Source organism: Setaria viridis, chromosome 5 (genome assembly GCF_005286985.2).
Source record: "Setaria viridis chromosome 5, Setaria_viridis_v4.0, whole genome shotgun sequence".
Classification (NCBI taxonomy): domain Eukaryota; kingdom Viridiplantae; phylum Streptophyta; class Magnoliopsida; order Poales; family Poaceae; genus Setaria; species Setaria viridis.
In genome coordinates this window covers 28,249,456-28,267,273 of record NC_048267.2, presented here as the reverse complement: position 1 = coordinate 28,267,273, position 17,818 = coordinate 28,249,456, and the positions used below count along the sequence as shown (strand labels likewise).

General features: G+C 46.6%; 2 protein-coding genes across 2 annotated transcripts; both read right to left on the bottom strand.

Moving 5' to 3' along the window:
* Positions 1 to 5,091: 5,091 nt before the first annotated feature.
* LOC117854629 (uncharacterized) lies at positions 5,092 to 7,607 on the bottom strand. The gene is made up of 3 exons (XM_034736859.2): positions 7,253 to 7,607; positions 6,719 to 6,841; positions 5,092 to 5,502 (listed from the first exon to the last, which is right to left on the bottom strand). The coding sequence occupies exons 1-3, from the start codon at positions 7,443 to 7,445 to the stop codon at positions 5,285 to 5,287; spliced, it is 534 nt and encodes a 177-aa protein (XP_034592750.1). The 5' UTR covers positions 7,446 to 7,607; the 3' UTR covers positions 5,092 to 5,284.
* Positions 7,608 to 13,988: 6,381 nt separating this feature from the next.
* On the bottom strand, positions 13,989 to 14,438 carry LOC140222867 (uncharacterized). Its single transcript, XM_072293994.1, has one exon. The coding sequence runs from the start codon at positions 14,436 to 14,438 to the stop codon at positions 13,989 to 13,991; it is 450 nt and encodes a 149-aa protein (XP_072150095.1).
* Positions 14,439 to 17,818: the final 3,380 nt, after the last annotated feature.

Sequence of the window (17,818 nt, the reverse complement as noted above, 5' to 3'; positions counted from 1 at the left end):
TGAAAAAGGAGTAAGGTCTTGGTGACTTAGGTTCCGGTTACGGTCTCATGGATGAGTTGTTAACCCCTTGGGTGCTTCCATGTGGACTAGTCCGTCTTAGCTAAGGTGGGTAATAGCTTTGTTAGGATCCGCACCGGCACTAAGGTGATCGTGCTACGGTACCCTACTTGTGGAAAAAGTGTACAACCTCTGCAGAGTTAAACCTATCTGGGTAGCCGTGTCCATGGCATTGGACGAGTTATGGCTTGGTCACATAACTAGCACTTGGGAATGGATGATTACAGGTGTGTGTGTGTGTTGGATTTTGGAAGTGTCCGGCAGTTGTGCCGTGAGCTATGGCGGACGGGGAGTCCGATAGCAATAAAATTTGGATCCTTTGTGTAGGATCAACCCCACTCAACGTTTCAGTCACTAAAGAAAAGCTCTACAAAAACTCTTTTGAAAACAAGCCCGTGCATGTGTTGAAAATCTAGCTTTATTGCAAATGAACCCTAGCCTATCCTTGTTATATCCTGTGCATACAATTGTTTGTATCCCCGTCCGTGGATGGGGTTGGACTTGTTGAGTACGTTTGTGCTCACCCTTGCTTCGTTGCTACAGAGGAAGACTCGGACTTCATCGTCGAGGAGTTTGAGTAGGAGGTTGTGTCTGCACCCAACGCTGCCTGTGGTGTTGGCCTTTCCAAGATGCTTTTGCTGCCGTGTAGTCCCGAGTGCTGTCTTTTGGCAGTCGCTTGGTTAGCTGTGGTTATTTATTTACTTCTTATCGCTACGTGACTTTCACGCCCACTCCCTCGGGAGTTGTACGGTAACTGAATTATCTGTCGAATAAATGGGTTATCAGCCTCCTGGGACTGATATTTGCATCACATTTAGTCTCTACTTTTGTGGGGACGCTTCAGGATGCTCCTATTCCTACCATCACTTGGCCAGGTTCTTTTGGCCCAACGGAGTATGAGGCACCCTTCGACGACTTCCTTCTGTATGACGGGGCTAACTACGCCCCTCCAAACTCCATTATGCCTTATGACGACTGCCATGATGCGTGACCAATGTGTCACCATGGCGTGGCTTGTGTCGTCCAGATGAAGCCGGCATTTCTTTCGATGCCCGTATTTCTTGGTGAGTCAAGTTATTACTTCCTTACTCTTCCTAAGCTTTTCGTGCTACAGATTAACATCACGTTCAGTCTTATCTCGATGAAGAAAACTGTCACTATACGAAGTGGATCGATCCTCCACTTCCTGAGCCAACCCAAGAGTACATCTACTACCTTAAGTGCAAGTCGAGGATCTTCAATCTGAAGTTGATGCAAATCCTTGGGCGGTTAACATCGCAGGTGACTTGATTTGTACTGATCCATGGTGCAAGTGCCCCTACCACCACAACAAGGATTGCCCCTCGTCTCCACCATCTCTGGGGGTGGTGGCTACTATGAGGCTAGGCCCTCCCAGCTCTCGCAAAGCTAGTTCTACTAGAAAGTAGAGATGGCTTTATCCCCGACTATTTCAATTACCTAATGCATGTTAGGTTTAGCAACGGCACATGTTTAGGATAGCATTCGTGCCGCACATGCCACTGCAATCTATAATTAATTGTTCACTCTAGAGTCGTTGGTGTTCGTATGTTGTGCACGAATTTTGTTTCTATCTATTGTAATTTTGCTGGAAACAGCTATGTATCTAATGGCTGGGAGTTAATTCATTTTCAATTATTTCCTCGAAGCGCTCTACCTCTCTCAAATTAGGAAGTTTCATATTGCAACCAATAGTGATATATCCGAATATTTAGTACTTCCAATGTAACTTGATATTTTTTTAACTCGGAGAAAAAATTGCACAAGAACATAAAAAAAACCAAGTTATAGCCGTTTGAACCGGCTATAACTGGATCCACACAACGCAACCGGCGGTTGAAGGGGAGTGCCTAGCTACCGCCGATTGAAAGGGCGGCGGCTACCGCCGTTTCAAATGGGGGTAGCTAGGTCCACCGCTCCAACCGCCATTTGAACACGCTACCGCCGTTTGATCCAACGGCAAGGGTTCATTTCTGCAATTTTTTGGATCGCCTATTTATTTCTGCAAATTTGTAAAATAAAAAATATAAATTTTTTTTGAACCTATATAGGTTCCACAAGTTTTTTTTTACATGGCTTGGTGTTTGAGATCCGTGCTATAGTATATGTATAGCTAAGATAAGGTGGGGTAATCCAACCATACATAAATACCTCATCTCCCAAGCTAACTACAAATAAATATCTGACCCTCATGACATCTTGAATTAGCCTATTCAAAATGTTGTATCAGGTTTGCAGATTGTTGAATCAGTTATAAGAAAATGTTGAAGCGTGTATGATATGTGGAAAAATCTTGGTAAGGTGAGGGAGCAAGTCAAAAATAAATATCTGATCTCCATGCAATGTTAAGTTTGCCTATTCGAAAAGTTGACATAGAACTTATGTGTTGTTGAATCAAGTGTAAGGAAATGTTAAATAATATTCGTGGAAGAACATTGATAGGCTGCAATAGTTGTGATAGATGAGCCTAACGGGTTTCAAAGTTGCGTGGATTAACTGCTTCCACAAGCCACATGAGAGCCCCCATCAATCAGTTATAAGAAAATATTGAAGCGTGTATGACATGTGGAAAAATCTTGGTGAGGTGGGGGAGCAAGTCAAAAATAAATATCTGATCTCCTCCGTACAATGTTAAGTTTGCCTATTCGAAAAGTTGACATAGAATTTATGTGTCGTTGAATCAAGTGTAAGGAAATGAAGATTGATAGGCTGCAATGGTTATGATAGATTAGCCTAACGAGTTTTAAAGTTGTGTGGCTCAGAGCAACACAAAGAGTTTCTCAAAAAGTTCTTCCAAAATTGTTTTTTCCAAAAACATATCAGCCCACAGCAGATCACTAATAACTAATCTCTAATATTTCAAACAACTAACATCACCATAATTGGACCTATTAGTTGGGCTGCTCACCTGCTCCTCACGCACCTCCCCCTCGCGATCTCCAGTGCCGCCGCCAGGAGCTCACGCCGCCGGCCCCTGCGCGCACGGAGGAATTTTCAGGCGCACGGAGCAAACATTAAAATCACCGCAAGACGCTTCCAATCCACGTCAACACCATATTACAGCAAGAAATTGTGTTGGTTAGTTGGTTACCTTCTGGGAACAAAGGAACAGATATATTCTGAGATAAAATCAAATACTGAGCAAACATTAAAATCACCACAAGCTGCTACTACTCTTCGGGAGGCACGGATCCTGTATCGATGCTGACGCCGATGATGAAGCAGACGGGAAAAAGAAAATCATGACGAACAAGGAACACCAAAGAAAGGACAAATCAGTGGCGGGCGTGCCGGCGACCGGCAGTCAGATCAAGCCGGCGGCACGCCGCCGCCACCGCTGCCCTCGTCGCTTCCGTCCGTATTCTGCTGGCGCGACACTTCAGGATGTGACTGGCCCGACGACGATGGCGGCGGGGATTGCTCCATCTGGTACGTGAGCGCCTGCGACGGCGGCGGTTGCTGCTGCTGCTGGAAGAGGAAACCGCCCTCGTACGGCACCGCGTCGGGCGGCACGACGGCGACCGTGGCGCCGGCGCTGCTCCCGGGCACGGCGTGCGCGTAGGCCGCGGCCTGCCTCATCATGAGGTCCTGCTCCCTGGCGACCTCCAAATCCGGCTGGTCGCGCGCGCGGGAAGGGTCCGATTGGGGGAGGAGGCTGGTCGCGCGCGCGGGAAGGGGTCGATTGGAGGAGTCTGCTGCTCATGAAAATATATATGCGCGGTGACAGGTTGTGTTTCGACATCGTGATTGGGGAAGTTTTTTGAGAGCTGATAGAGTTTTTTCTTCTTTTTTTCTTCCTAAACACAAGGTATTAAAGGTAGGATACACTTTTTTTTTTAAGTTAGAGATAGTACACACATTTTTTTGAATCATTTTTAACTGCTTCCGCAAGCCACCTACCCAGTTCCTTACGTCCAGCTAGACCCTTCTATAACCTTCCTTGCGTGTTTGGATACGAGGTACTAAACTTTAGCAAGGTCACGTCGAATATTCAGATGCTAATTAGAAGAAATAAACATGAGCTAATTACAAAACTAATTGCACAGATGGAGTCTAATTCGCGAGACGAATCTATTAAGCCTAATTAGTCCATGATTTGACAATGTGGTGCTACAGTAACCATTTGCTAATGATGGGTTAATTAGCCTTAATAGATTTGTCTCGCGAATTAGACTCCATCTGTGCAATTAGTTTTGTAATTAGATTATGTTTAATACTCCTAATTAGTATCAAACATCTGATGTGACAGGTGCTAAAATTTAGCACGGTATTCCCAAACACCCCCCGCTTGCGAGATGTTACCGTGTTGAACTGTTGAATCAAGTAGATAAATTTGTGACAAATGGCATCAAAGCCATCATCCGTGTGTCGACGAGCCTATCTCCAATCCGCTCACCATGAGCTTCGAGGAAGAGTGCCGCCATGTCTAAAGAGCAAGACCTGATTCATCTACTTCCTTCATTTCATCGTTTTAATTTTTTAGGTTGTATTTGGAATAGAAGACCTGATTCATCTACTCCCTCCATTTCAAATTATAGATCGTTTTAATTTTTTAGTTGTATTTGGAATAGAAGACCTGATTCATCTACTTCCTCCATTTCAAATTATAGATCGTTTTAATTTAAATTAATTTTTTTAAGTTGTGTTTGGAATAGAGGGAGTACATGGTCAATGCATCCGAACACTAACGGCAACATCACCGGCTATGCGACATCGCCTACTTCACCAACATCCCCGGCCATCGATAACTCCGCCGAAGTTCACTGCATATCGAGCGCTTCATACGGCAGAAACATAGCATCACAAAAGAATGAAGGCCTACCATGACACATCTGAACCGTCATGACTCTTAACCAAAACGAGCATGCCAAAGATCCTGACATCATGATTCATCAAAATACAAGCCCGAACCTATGCCGATTTTTCCCATGTAACATCATAGCTCTCCCACGAACACATCGAACCAAGAAACCGTTGGGGCACGAATCCATGTAGCAGCCTGGCCGTTGGGGCAAGTGGAAAAAAAAGAGCAGTCTCAATGTAAAATGATAGTCTCAGTGCTGTATAGCAAGGCTACCCAGACGTCTATAGCGTTAGAGCTCACAAAAATGGAAACACAGCACGAACTGCCACAGAACAGCAACTATCTCCACCAGAACTCAGGAGGTGGTGGTGGTGGTGGTCTCACAAAAGGTGGGCGGGTGGCTGATCATTTCTTTGTAGCAGCCTGGCCGATAAATTTTGTAAGAACATAGCAATCTGGCGGCGTTATGTTCATGTAGTAGTTATGTATCGTCTGTGTTATTTCAAACCCAAACTTCTTGTAGAAAGCGATGGCGTCGTCGTTATTTGTCTGAACATGCAAGTATATCTCAGAGATGTTCTGCTTCGCAGAGAGATCAAAAACATGGTTCAGCAGCTTTGTACCTGTCAACATAAAATCAATCAATTATAAGATGCTATAGATCTTATTATGCAGAACATTCTTATGTTCAGAGTGCAAAATTTCAGAATGATGTTTTCTTTTTGCAATTTGTAGCCCAACCATGAGAAGTCAACCAAAAAAAATATTCATATTCTTTTTCAACTAGCTTCCATCTACGCAAGCAAGAAACAGCACAGGTAGCAAACCAAAGTTGATAAGGAATAACATCCGGATACAAACTTTCTTATCAAATGCTTTCTTGCGTCTTTATTTATAAAACCACCATATGGACCTATTTGCTCTTAGAATGGACTCAAATGTAAAAGGCAAAAATTGCAGCACAATGTCCACAAGTAGCATCAGATTTTATTGTTAGCTCCTAAAACTCTATCTGGAATCTATGAAACTTGATGGCGAGAAAATTCATGAGCCTGTTTCTGGTTCTTTACTTTATGGAAACAATAGCAGAGTCAACAAGTGGTGTTACCTTAGTATTTAGCTAACTCTGAAACAATCACGGGAGTAAAATGACCAAGAGGCTAGCTGTCAAAGGCTAACCTTATGAGCTCCAGTGTCGGGGCTTAAAACATGTGTGTTTGGATTTTTGGTTAAAAAAAACACGGTTACAGGCGAAATTCTACACAAAGTCATTATCATGCTACACAGTTATTGCGCAATGATTCTTTAACCTTCCTGTTGAAGTTAGAAAGTATTTTATATTTGACATGAAAAGAACAATCAAGTAATAACACTGATTATTTAACATGAGGCTTCAGTTGTGCCAAAGAACAAGCACACTAAATTTTAATATGTGATTTTCTGTAGTGACACTTGAAAATTATTGCTTAAGCATTGAAAAGAAGCAGCAATATGCACCAACTCTACTAGCAGGATCAGAAAGCCATATGCGGTTAAATGCAAACAAGTTGAGAAGACAGTACTAACCCAAATGGTATCAGCACTTTGGAGATGCTCTAGCAAATAAACAGCTGTAGTTCAATTTTTTTATATGTTTTAACAGAAGGTGTCACTTAACAATAATATTGTCAACTAAAAAGCACATACGATGTTCTACACAAGATGTAGTCATCGCATATCAATCCAAATTAATGATGATGTACGCATATCTATTCACTTCCGGAGCATCGACCACGGCAAAAAGGTTGATCTTCACAGTCCACATACATGAAAAAATGAATTAGAAGGCGAAACACTCACCAATACCAAGGCCACGATACGGCGCCAATACACCCAAGGTCATGATGTAAACTCGGACCGCCCCTCCTTCCTTCTTCTCCAGGCGACATGCTATCGCACCGACACATATATCGCTGTAGTAAGCTGCACAAATGCAGGGAAACGAGCAGAAGCTATCAGCATCACCCCCAAGAGGGGCAGCAACCGATTCCAAACGGAATCAGCTGGACCCAACAAAAGAATCAATATAAACAGTATCTGCCCCAAATGCATCGGTACAGCATGGGGCAATCACATTACATTGCCCAGCCAAAACACCACAGCTACCAATAGCCTCCAAGATCGGCGCTAACCAAACAAATCACCCCTTTTACACATCGCCTCCGTCTGAATCCTAACGGCCTGTTCTTAAATCAGGCCGCAAATGCTCATATTTTGGGGCTCTAATCGCAGATCCAATGACTCAAGGGAACCAATCATGGATTAAACAATCGAACAGAGGATAAAGGGGGGCGAGACGGAGAGGGGAGGGGTGGGATGGGTGGACGGGCGCACCGAGCTTGGAGAAGTCCTTGGATGCGATGGCGTCCTGGTAGTACTTGTCGTTGTAGCGGACGGGGAAGAGCGCCGTGTTGAGCTTCTTGAGCTGCATCACGTTCTTGTCCCGCACGCCGTCCAGCGACGTCCGCTCGGCGCCGCCGCCGCCCTTCTCCTTGCTCGCGGCGACCTCCCCGTCCCCCGCGCCCATCCTCGCACTCCCTCCTTCCCGTACGGCTCCTGTCCTCTTCCCTCCTTGGCCGCTCTTTCTCGTCGGAGGAGTTTGAGCGTTGCGTGCGGCGCGAGCAGGGGCGGCGGTGGCGTCTGGCTGACCTTCCTCCCTGGTGCGGTTGGTCTCCCAGCCAAAAACCCTTCTTCCGGCTCTCCTTTTGGCTGTTCCCGGCTCCTCTCGCTGGTACGTGGGGCCCACCCTGCAGCCACGGTGGAGAGGTGGTCTGCAAAGAGCCAAAGATGATGTTGCGTTGCGTGCGCTAGCAAGTTGCAACCAGATCACACCTTGTTCTTTATTCTCCTTTTAGCCTTTTATAGGTAGAAAAATGATGCGAGTATTTCCAAATTCCAAGCGATTGAATCGCTTTATACTTTTATATGAAATATGATCAATTTCTTTCTATCACAAGAGTTTACTAGACCGGTCCATATTTTCGACAATAAGATATGATTAACTGCAAACTAATTCGGTTGTTCCAAATATCAAATAATTTTGAGCGGAGGGAATATTACGAATATGATGTTCGCATTCAAGCTTACTTGTAAAGCTTCAAAACAAGAGAAGAGAGGCATGGAGGTTACATCCACGGCAATATACGTACTGAGTTTAGAAAAAGAAAGGTATATTATGTTACCCTCAACAACTTTTGATCGTTTCACCTCTGTATAAAATATCACCTCAATTTGGTCCCATATACAATTCAAATTTACCCACGTCACCCCTAGTGAATTTATATTCTTTTTTTCCCTAATGCAACTTGTGTTGGAATATTGTGAGTGGTAGTTAACACTATGAGCTATGTTAGAAAAGTAGTTCAAAAATTTTCGTGATTAGTTTTATCAGTTGTGAGCATATGATATATTTTATCCTTCAGATATAAAATGCATGAAAACTACAAAAATTATTGTAGCATTTTTCTAATTTAACCTACAATGGCATGTATGATCTTACAAAACTTAAATCCAAAACACAACACAACTCACACATTGGAGGGGGGGGGGACTAGTTTCTTTATAGGGTGAATTAGATCACATTTCAAGAGCTATCAAGTTGTGATATTTATTACAAAGATTAAATAGACAAAGCGAATTATTTTGTGTTATAAAATTAGGTTTAACATCTGAAGTAACAAATCCTTTCAAATATCTACACAGGCGACTGGCAAGTGTAATACCTGCGCAGAACGGGTAGTCCAGGGAGTCCAGGGTGCCATGGCGATGCAGAGACTCCCCGGTACGCGTGCGTTCGTGACGGAGGATCCAGAAGACAATTTGGACCTTTTTGGGCGTGAAGGTGTCCCAGTTGAGCTCCGTCATCGGTGGAGCCCCAATTGGCGCCCGGAGGGCGTTGTAGAAGTCGGTCACCCGCGGCTTGGCCACGTGCGCTCCGGGCACCCATCGATGGTTGGGGCGACGGTGCAGCTCAAGGCCAGCCACGGCGCCCACGAGCCGGTCCAGCTCCGCCACTGCGGCCATCGTGAGCTGGGGCTGCAAGTCGCCGTAAGGGATCCCCCTCTACCGTGGCCACCTCCGCCACGGTGATGTTGACGTCGAGGCAGTGCAAGACGAGGGAAAGGAGGGCGTCCCGGAGCATCCCAACCTCAGCCCAGCGGTCGTACCAGAAGGAGGTCGTCTCCCCATCCCCCACTAATACCATGGTCAGGGCGCGGTTGTGGCGGAACCGTCCAAATTAACCTGACTAAAATGCACTTAAGTCGTTTGACACGCGATCATGCACTTTAAGCAAGTCAACTTGGTCGTCCGTCGGATTTCATCCGATAAACCACTTACTCAGAATCGAGAAGCATTGCTCACACGAAGGTGAGTGGGCACAGAGATTACAACATTCCCATCACATTAACATAGTTCAATAATTTATTACATCAGAGTTTTCGAAACTCAAACAGAGTTTGCAAGGTTGTAAACAACGAAGAAGTAAAATAGGCGGAAGCTAAACGTCGATACATAATATCATGGCGAAGCCGACCATAATATCAATGATCCCTGTCCCCGCCATCCGAGGAGGGATCCCACTCGACTGTCCAACCCGGAGGGAGCTGGGTAAGCCAAGTGGCGCTAGTAGCCAAACTATCAACATTACCTGAAAAGTTATGCCACAAGCAAGGTTGAGCAACTAATACTCAGCAAGACTGACCCGACAGGTGATAACTACTTCACCGACTCCTAGACATGCAACGCTTTTTAGCTGTGGGTTTGTTTTTGCCAAAAGTGACTAAAGTTGGTCCTTACTTTCAACATTTTAGCTCAAGTTTTAAGTTCATTGACCAGTCTAAATTAGCAACTTATACTAAGCAAACATAGTTTCCAAACAATTAATGACAAGCATCAAGATTAATATCATCATCATGTTCCATCTTTACTCAATGCGGAATAGCGATCAAGCAGTCCCGAACTGTGAGAGGCAGACGAATCGATTTGAATTTATTAACCGTGCATGGCGAACCTAATCCCATGACATCCATGCACCACGAAGGGTCGCTTCACTTGTCAGTTGTCCCCATCGATCCCCAGGCACGTGTCAGGGCCAAACTTCCCTTGGCATGCAATGCTCCACAGTCCCAACCTCTTGCCGTACTGTGACCGCACTTGCACCCACATGATGCACCATGGGAACCTCGTTCCAGGGACAGCAGGAGTATAAACCATGCCCCAGTTCAATCAGGTAGTAGGCTTCCCCATCCCATACTAGGTATGAGATTAGTACTTTCAAACACTTGATCACGAACGCCGACACGTTTTGACCTTAGCAAGTTCATTACTAGACAAACGGGGCAAACCACCACATTGGAACCATTCCCGGTCCTGTCCGTCATCCTTATGGTTGTAGTATGAGTAAACAACAACTCCTATAACTTGCGAGTGACAGGCAATCACTCGACTTTTACCGAGTCCTATTTAGCACAGCAACTACTCGACTTTAGCAACTAGTATTCAAATCAAGGTACTAAGTTCATGCATCTAAAGTTTCAATCAACTCCTATAAACGTAAATGCACAATTATAAGCATCAACATATTGCATAATTTAAAAACAAGGAAGCATACACGTGATGTAGCTCTGCGGCGGGTTCCTCTTCCGGCGTAGGATGGAAGTCATAGGTTCCGTCAGCGATATTAGCTTCTACACGACATGCATATGCAGAAAGTTCAAATTTTTCATGCTTTTGTATGAAGGATGCAAGACATGAATTTTGTTTAAGTGTAAGTTGCATTTCGACCACATTCACCTAAGCAAGGTTCTAAACTTTCATTATCTTCATGAAGTAAGGTGTGTTGTGGTTTAAAACTCGGGGTTGACTTTGATGGTGATTGTATACATATATAAGGTTCTTACAACTTAGAGCTTCAAAAGGAAGGTGGGGGTCGCTTTTAGGATTGCTCGGGGTTCATTTGGAAAGTCATTTATTTCTGAATGTTTTTATGTACCTCTTCCAAAAATTACCATTTACGCTTACTAGGACTTAACATTTTCTTTATTCATTTAAACTGATTCATCTTCCAAAACATGTTTCCATATTTAAACAGTAACATATGACACTGAGAAATTAGCAGTATCTCACTCATGTCATCAATGAGTTACTTTAAAAATTTGGGATCCAAAGGATTAGTACAAAAATAATTAAAACTATTTTATTACCCAACGGTAGCATGTACTTCACCATTTTTATCTCAAAACCTACAGTGATTCTGAGGGTGAAACTTTAACAGTAGGTTGAAGGCATGTTGCAAAGACTTTGGTGAAATTTTTATGATTTATAGTGAAGGACCACTATTTCCCACATTTATGTTCAATTTATCTTTCTTCAAACATAAAGGCATGCCTCAACATGTTACATTTAGTGTTTCATACTTTTCCTAAGAACTACTCTTCAAAACCAGGGTACTCCAAGTGGTTTCATATTTTTCTCTGCTCTGGATTAAAACTTATGCAAAAAGAAAGATTTAACCTTAGACTTCAAAGATAAAGTTAAAATAGGGAATTAAAGTTCTACACCAGGGTCTTAACTATTTTTCCAAGCTTCTGTTCAATGAAACAGACATTTTAAGGGTGGATTTGTCATTTTTACATTTCTCTGTGATTTACCATGATTTAAACGGCCTAAGCAAGAAATAAAACTATAGGGTATTATTTCTAACAGTAACATGAGAAAGGTTATTTTTTCATGAAACTATGTACTTCAGTGAGTCCAACAAAATTTATTTGACTTTTTTCTGAACTTCCTACATTTTTCAGTTCATTTCCAAAGTTCATTCATTTTTCTGCCGAAATAAAACAACAAAATCGAAACGACTTTACAGCCAGGCCCCTAGAGTTTTCAAAACATCACACGTATGCCCTTGGTTCTAACAAAAAGATCCCTGCGGTGTTTTCCCAATCACACCCGTGCCCTTATGGCGGGTGCGGTGGCGGGAATGAAATTCCAGCGAGCCTAAGGGCCAAACGATGCGAACAACGGGCGGGAAATGTGTGGGTGCTCATCGTGCCGGGATTCGGTGAAGGTCGGGGCGGCGGAGAAGGCGTGCGGACGACGAACGGCGGTGGGGATAAAACACGGTCAGCGGAGGAGGATTCTCCGGTGTTCCGACACCGGCGGTGCTTCGGGCGGCCAACGGAGGGGCTGTGAACTGCGCGTGGTGTTGATGGAGCTTGCGGAGGTGTTGGCGAGGTGTGGGGTGGCGCAGAGCAGGGAGCTCCACGGAGGGGTGGTGCGGCGGCGCTGAGAGAAGAGGGGGCAGAGGACCTTTGCGGGTGCGGGGAGCTGCGCAGGCGGCGCATTGATCCCTTTTATAGGCCCGGGAAGGTGCGGAGGGCGGGGGCGGAGCCAATGCTGGCGGTGGACATTGCCAGGGGCGAGCGGGGGAGAAGAACAGGGTGGCGCCATTGGCCGGCGGTGCTCAGTGGCGGAGGGAAGATGCGGTTGCGTGCGAAGATCTTCCGGCGATTGGACGGGGGAGATAGGAGGTGTGTGAGATTCTCTTTGTCTGGCGGAGCGATTGGGCAAGCCGGGCGTCATCCTATCACCGTCGAGCGGCGGATTGGGGAGGCAGAGCTCGACCAACATGCAGCAAAGGCATGGCGGCGGGAAGCAGCAGAGGCGTGGTGCGGCATTGGACGGAGATGCTCGGGCAGGGGGAGGATAGGGTCGCGCGGTCATTGGGCAAGGCGGCGTGTCGACCCATGTCATCCTAGCGCGGATAGGTCACAGCGGCTCACCGGTGGGGGATGTCCACGTGGCGGCGGCGAGCTGGGCAGGCAAGCACTGCACGCGCTCTGGAGCGGGGGCGACGTGAGGCAGGCCAAAGGGCCGAAGTTTAGGCCGAGCTTAAGCTAGATTTTTGAACTAAACTCCAACTTCTGCCTTTCTAAGATCTGTAGCCCTTAAACCAAAGTTTAAAACTTACAAAAGGTGTTACTTCCAAAATGGAACAGATTTGAAGTTATGAGGTTCCAAAGTTTGTTAGAACGCCGGTCATCCAGACTTTGGTAGATTTGGAAGTTTGCTGATTTTCAGAGTTTTTGCTGTTTTTGACCCGAAATTCGAATGGTTTCCTAATTGAATTAGGCCAAGGTGTTATTGACAAAGTTGTTTTATAGACTGAGTACTAAAATGCTTATAAAGGGTTTTTCTTAAGTTTAGTTTAAGTTTTGTGAGTAAAAAGCTTGCCAAGATACAAACTTTGAACTGCTCTCAGACTTGGCATCTTTTTTATGTTTTGGCTGGGTTGACCATTTTGGTCGACTTTGACCTGACTTTTGAAGGATTTTTGTGCAGATTTTGGCCAAACTCCAGTAATCAAAGTTGTCAAAGACTTGTAGCACTAAAACTTTTAGATACCATTTGACTTGAGCTCATATTAGAAAATTTGAGAAAAAGGGCTGCAAAGTTGGGGAAATTCACTGGTTTCAGCACTTAGAGTTTTTGAAGTGAGTTTCAAAAGTTACTGATTTTAATTCTAGTTTTTGAACCTCTTCCACTCCAAACTAGCGAAAGTGCTAATAAAGAAAGTTGTTAGAAGTGTAAAACTCTACAGTTTTAGTTTGGCAAAACTTTAAGTTTCTATACAAAATTTCAAGTTTTGAAATAACTCCAAACTTAAGCTGTTAAGGGCCAAAAGGACTTTTCATGAGCTAGATTAGTGTCTCAGCTTCCAATTTCAGCTTAACCAAGTTTAGTTAAGTAGAGTTGTTACAGTGGTACTGGGGATTAGGGCCTTGATCGCGCTCCAGCACGACGTCTCCTCATTGGCAAGCTTGTCATTGTACCAGAGTCGCACCTAGTCTGTCCACGGGTTGCTTTCACCGGAGAAGAGCTTGTGGACGTGTTTGAGGAGGAGGCTCTTGGTGGGAGGAAGAGGGCGGCGGACATCGTGTAGATCTCTTTGCACCGTCAGAATGACCTCAGCGAGTGTGAGCCAGCCCCCCTTGGAGAAGAGGCCTGTGCGCCACCCGGGGATCGCGCGCTCCACCTTGACCACCAGGGAATCTAGTGTTGCCACCGAGAGCTAGGCGGTGGAGAATGACAGCCCCGGGTACGTCTGAGGGAAGGACGCCACCGGGCACCCGAGCTTGGCCACCAGCTCGGCGGCGTGCCCATCATCGACATGGAGGGGGACAAAGGTACTCTCGTGGTAGTTGATGTGGAGCCCAGTTGCTGCTGCAAAAGAGTCCAGTACCTGCTTCAACCACTGGACCTGATCCTCCTCCGTCCAGACCAAGATCAAGGTGTCGTCGGCGTACTGGATGACGGCGCAGTGGAGGTCGTCGATGAGCAGGTGTAGCGGCCCAACTTCTTGGTGCACCACCATCCTATGGAGCAAGTCCGTAATGACAAGGAACAGGTAGGGACTGATAGGTTCACCCTGCCTCAAGACCCAACGACACTGCATCCAGGGTCTTGGGACGCTGTTCAGCAAGACGGCGATCTTGCCCGTGGCAAGGAGCGAGGCAACCATGCCGCGCCATCGGTCCCCAAAGCCTCGCACTGCCAACACCGCATCAAGGGCCGTGGTGCTCACTGCAGCATTAGACGAGCTTCGTTGCGAAGAGGAAATTATCTGTGATACACCACCCTTGGATGAAGCCAGTTTGGAGATCAGACACCAACGCTGTGATGTGGCTCTGGAGGAGCATGGTCAGGATCTTGGACGCGATCTTTGGGGTGCAATTTTTGAGACTGACCGGGTGGAAGTCTGTCGCCGCCATGATGACCTCCTTCTTCGGGATCAAGACGACGTAGGCCCGATTCACTGCGTCCATGTTAGTGCGGCCCCTGTGGAAGGTGCTGAGGAAGTGCATAACCGCCTCGCCCACCACCGGCCAGAAGGAGCGGAAGAAGGCAAGGTCGAATCCATCCAGGCTGGGGCTTCTGCCGGTGTGCATGCTCCATAGTGCACCTTTGGCCTTCGCCTCCCTTAACGGGTCGACGAGGCACGCTAGCCCTGGGACCGGTGGGACCACCGCCTCCAAGTCGAAGTCATGCATTGTAGGTTGCCTAGTGCCTAGAAGCTCCGAGTAGAAGGTGTGGAACACGCATTCCTTGCTCACATGGGTGTAGATAGGCACACCGTCACTGTGTAGGACAACGATGCGGTTGCGGCGGAGCCGAGCAGACGTGTAGGCGTGGAAGAATCTCATGTTTTCATCCCCCAATTTGCACGCCTTGAAGGTGTACCGCTATCTCCAATACACAGCAAGGGCTTGGTTGTCCGCTGAGAGCTTCGTCTCCACCAGACCGTGGAGTAAGAACTCGCCGGCAGAGAGGCGACAATGCTCCTCCACAAGATCCAAGAGGCCGAGCGTGGCGGAACCGCCCAAATTAACCTGACTAAAATGCCTTGTAGTCGCCTGACACGCGATTAAGCACTTAAATCAAGTCAACTTGGTTGACCATCGGATTTCATCCGATTAACCACATAAACAGGATCGAGAAGCATCGCTCACGCGAAGGTGAGTAGCACAGAGGTTACAACAATCCATCACGACAACATAGTTCAACAATTTATTACATCAGAGTTTTCGAAATTCAGACCCAAATTTGCAAGGTTGTAAGCAATAAGAGTAAATCAAGCGGAAGCTAAACGTCAATACATGACATCACGACGGAGCTGATCATGACATCAAAAATTCCTTCCCTCGTCGTCCGAGGAGGGATCCCACTCAACTGTCCAGCCTGGAGGAAGCTGGGTAGGCCAATTGGTACCAGCAACCAAACTATTGACATCACCTGAAAAAGATTAGCCACAACAAGGTTGAGTATACTAATACTCAACAAGGCTTACCCGTCAGGTGGTAACTACTCCACCTTACTCCTAGACATGCAAGGCTTTCTGGCTCTGGGATTTCTTTGCCAAAAGCGTCTAAAGTCGGTCCTTACTTTCAACATTTTAGCTCATGTTCTATGTTCTTTATCCAGTCTAGATTAGCAACTTATACTAAACAAGCATGATGTCCAAGCAATTTAAGAACAAGCATCAAGATTAATATCATCATCATGTTCCATCTTTACTCAGTGCAGAATAGCGATCAAGTAGTCCCAAACTGTGAGAGGCAGACGAATCGATTCGAATTTATTAACCATGCACGGCCAACCTAATCTCATGACATCCGCGCACCACGAAGGGTCGCTTCATTTGTCAGCCGTCCCCATCGATCCCTTAGGCACGTGTCAGGGCCAACTGCCTTTGGCGTGCAATGCTCCACAGTCCCGGCCTATTGCTGCACTGTGACCGCACTTGCACCCACATGATGCACCATGGGAACGACGTTCCAAGGACAGCCGGAGGGTATGCCACGTCCCAGTTCAATCAGGTACTAGGCTTCCCCATCCCATACTAGGTATGAGATTAGTACTTTCAAACACTTGATCACGAACGCCGACACATTTCGACCTTAGTCCAATTTCATTTAGACAGATGGGCAAAACCACCAAGTATCGAACATAAGCCTGACCCCGTCCGTCATCCTTATAGTTGCGACATAACTGAAACATTCAACTCCTATAACTCGCGAGTGACAGGAAATCACTCGACTTTTACCGGGACCTATTAAGCATTGCAACTACTCGACCTTAGCAACTAGTATTCAAAACAAGGTACTAAGTTCATGCATCTACGGTTCCAATCAACTCCTACCAACGTAAATGCACAATCATAAGCATCAATAAGTGGCATAAAAGTAAAACAGGGAATTCATGCACCGGGGCTTGCCTTTAGGAAAAGTTAGTGGGTCCTCGGGGTCTTGCTCCGGTTCGGGCTCGCCTTCGAAGGGGTGAAGCTCCTCAGCGGGGTCTTCTTTCGTTGCCGGGTGGAGCTCATACATTCCATCGGCGAGATTTAACTCTACACGGAAATGCAATGCAGGGGTTAAACATTTTAAACGGTTATTTCAACACACTCGCACGTTTTAACTCAGACACTTGTAGCAAAGCTACAGGAAATGTGGGGGAGTCCAACTTCAGTTGGTGGAGAACATGATAAAAGGGTCGGATTTGGAGAAACTGATGGTCTGACCCTCAGATTTAAGGAAAAACCGTACCGAGGTCCTCAGACTCAACATAGAGAAATCCCCGAAAATATTTCACCGATACCCTTGGGTCAAAGAAAAAGATACAGCCGAGCCCTCAGGCGAGGCGGAGAAGGGTCGGCGAAACTGACAGGGTCGGGCGAGACGAAAAGAAAAGGGATCGGGTGACACGAAAAGAAAAGGGGTCGGGCGACCGAACAGAAAGGGGTCGAGCGAACCGAACAGAGAGCGGTCAGGCGAACCGAACAGAAAGGGGTCGGGCGAACTGAAACAAAAGGGGTCGGGCGAACCGAAACAAAAGGGGTCAGCGGCTTACCTCCAGGTCTACCGGTGAAGCCTTGGGGTCGAAAAGGAGTAGACTTGGGCGGAAGGTCGTACGCACTAAGGCTTGGGCGGCGGCGAGGCTTCGACGGTACTCCGGCGGTGGCGGAGCTTCTTGTGGACAACTAGCAAGCTCTAGCACCGTGCGTAGGAACAGGCGGCTGGTGGGTTGGGAGAAGCGGCTTGAGCGGAGAGGGAAAACTTCCTCAAGAGTGTGGTGGCGAAGTTGCCGGAGTGTGGGGTGGTGCAAGAGGTGAGCTCCACGGAAGCTCAGCAGCGGCGCAGAGGAGAAAGCGGTGGCTCAGAGGAGAAAGCAGCTGCGCGGGTGCGGGCGGTGGCAAAGGGGTGGTGTTGCCGGTGAGGGGGGTTTCTTTAATAGGGCCGTGGTGGGGCGGAGGGTCGAGGCGGGGCTCCGGTGGGGAAAGGATAAGGCTGGGAGCGGCGAGTGCGCGGGCAAGGCGGCCATTGGCCAGCGGCGCCATTGGGCAGA

Coding starts and splice junctions, on each gene's coding strand:
- LOC117854629 (XM_034736859.2), bottom strand. CDS start 7,445: ATGGGCGCGGGGGACGGGGAGGTCGCCGCGAGCAAGGAGAAGGGCGGC. Junction 6,842..7,252: donor CAAGGACTTCTCCAAGCTCG/GTGCGCCCGTCC, acceptor GCATTTGTGCAG/CTTACTACAGCGATATATGT. Junction 5,503..6,718: donor GTATCGTGGCCTTGGTATTG/GTGAGTGTTTCG, acceptor TTATGTTGACAG/GTACAAAGCTGCTGAACCAT.
- LOC140222867 (XM_072293994.1), bottom strand. CDS start 14,438: ATGGTTGCCTCGCTCCTTGCCACGGGCAAGATCGCCGTCTTGCTGAAC.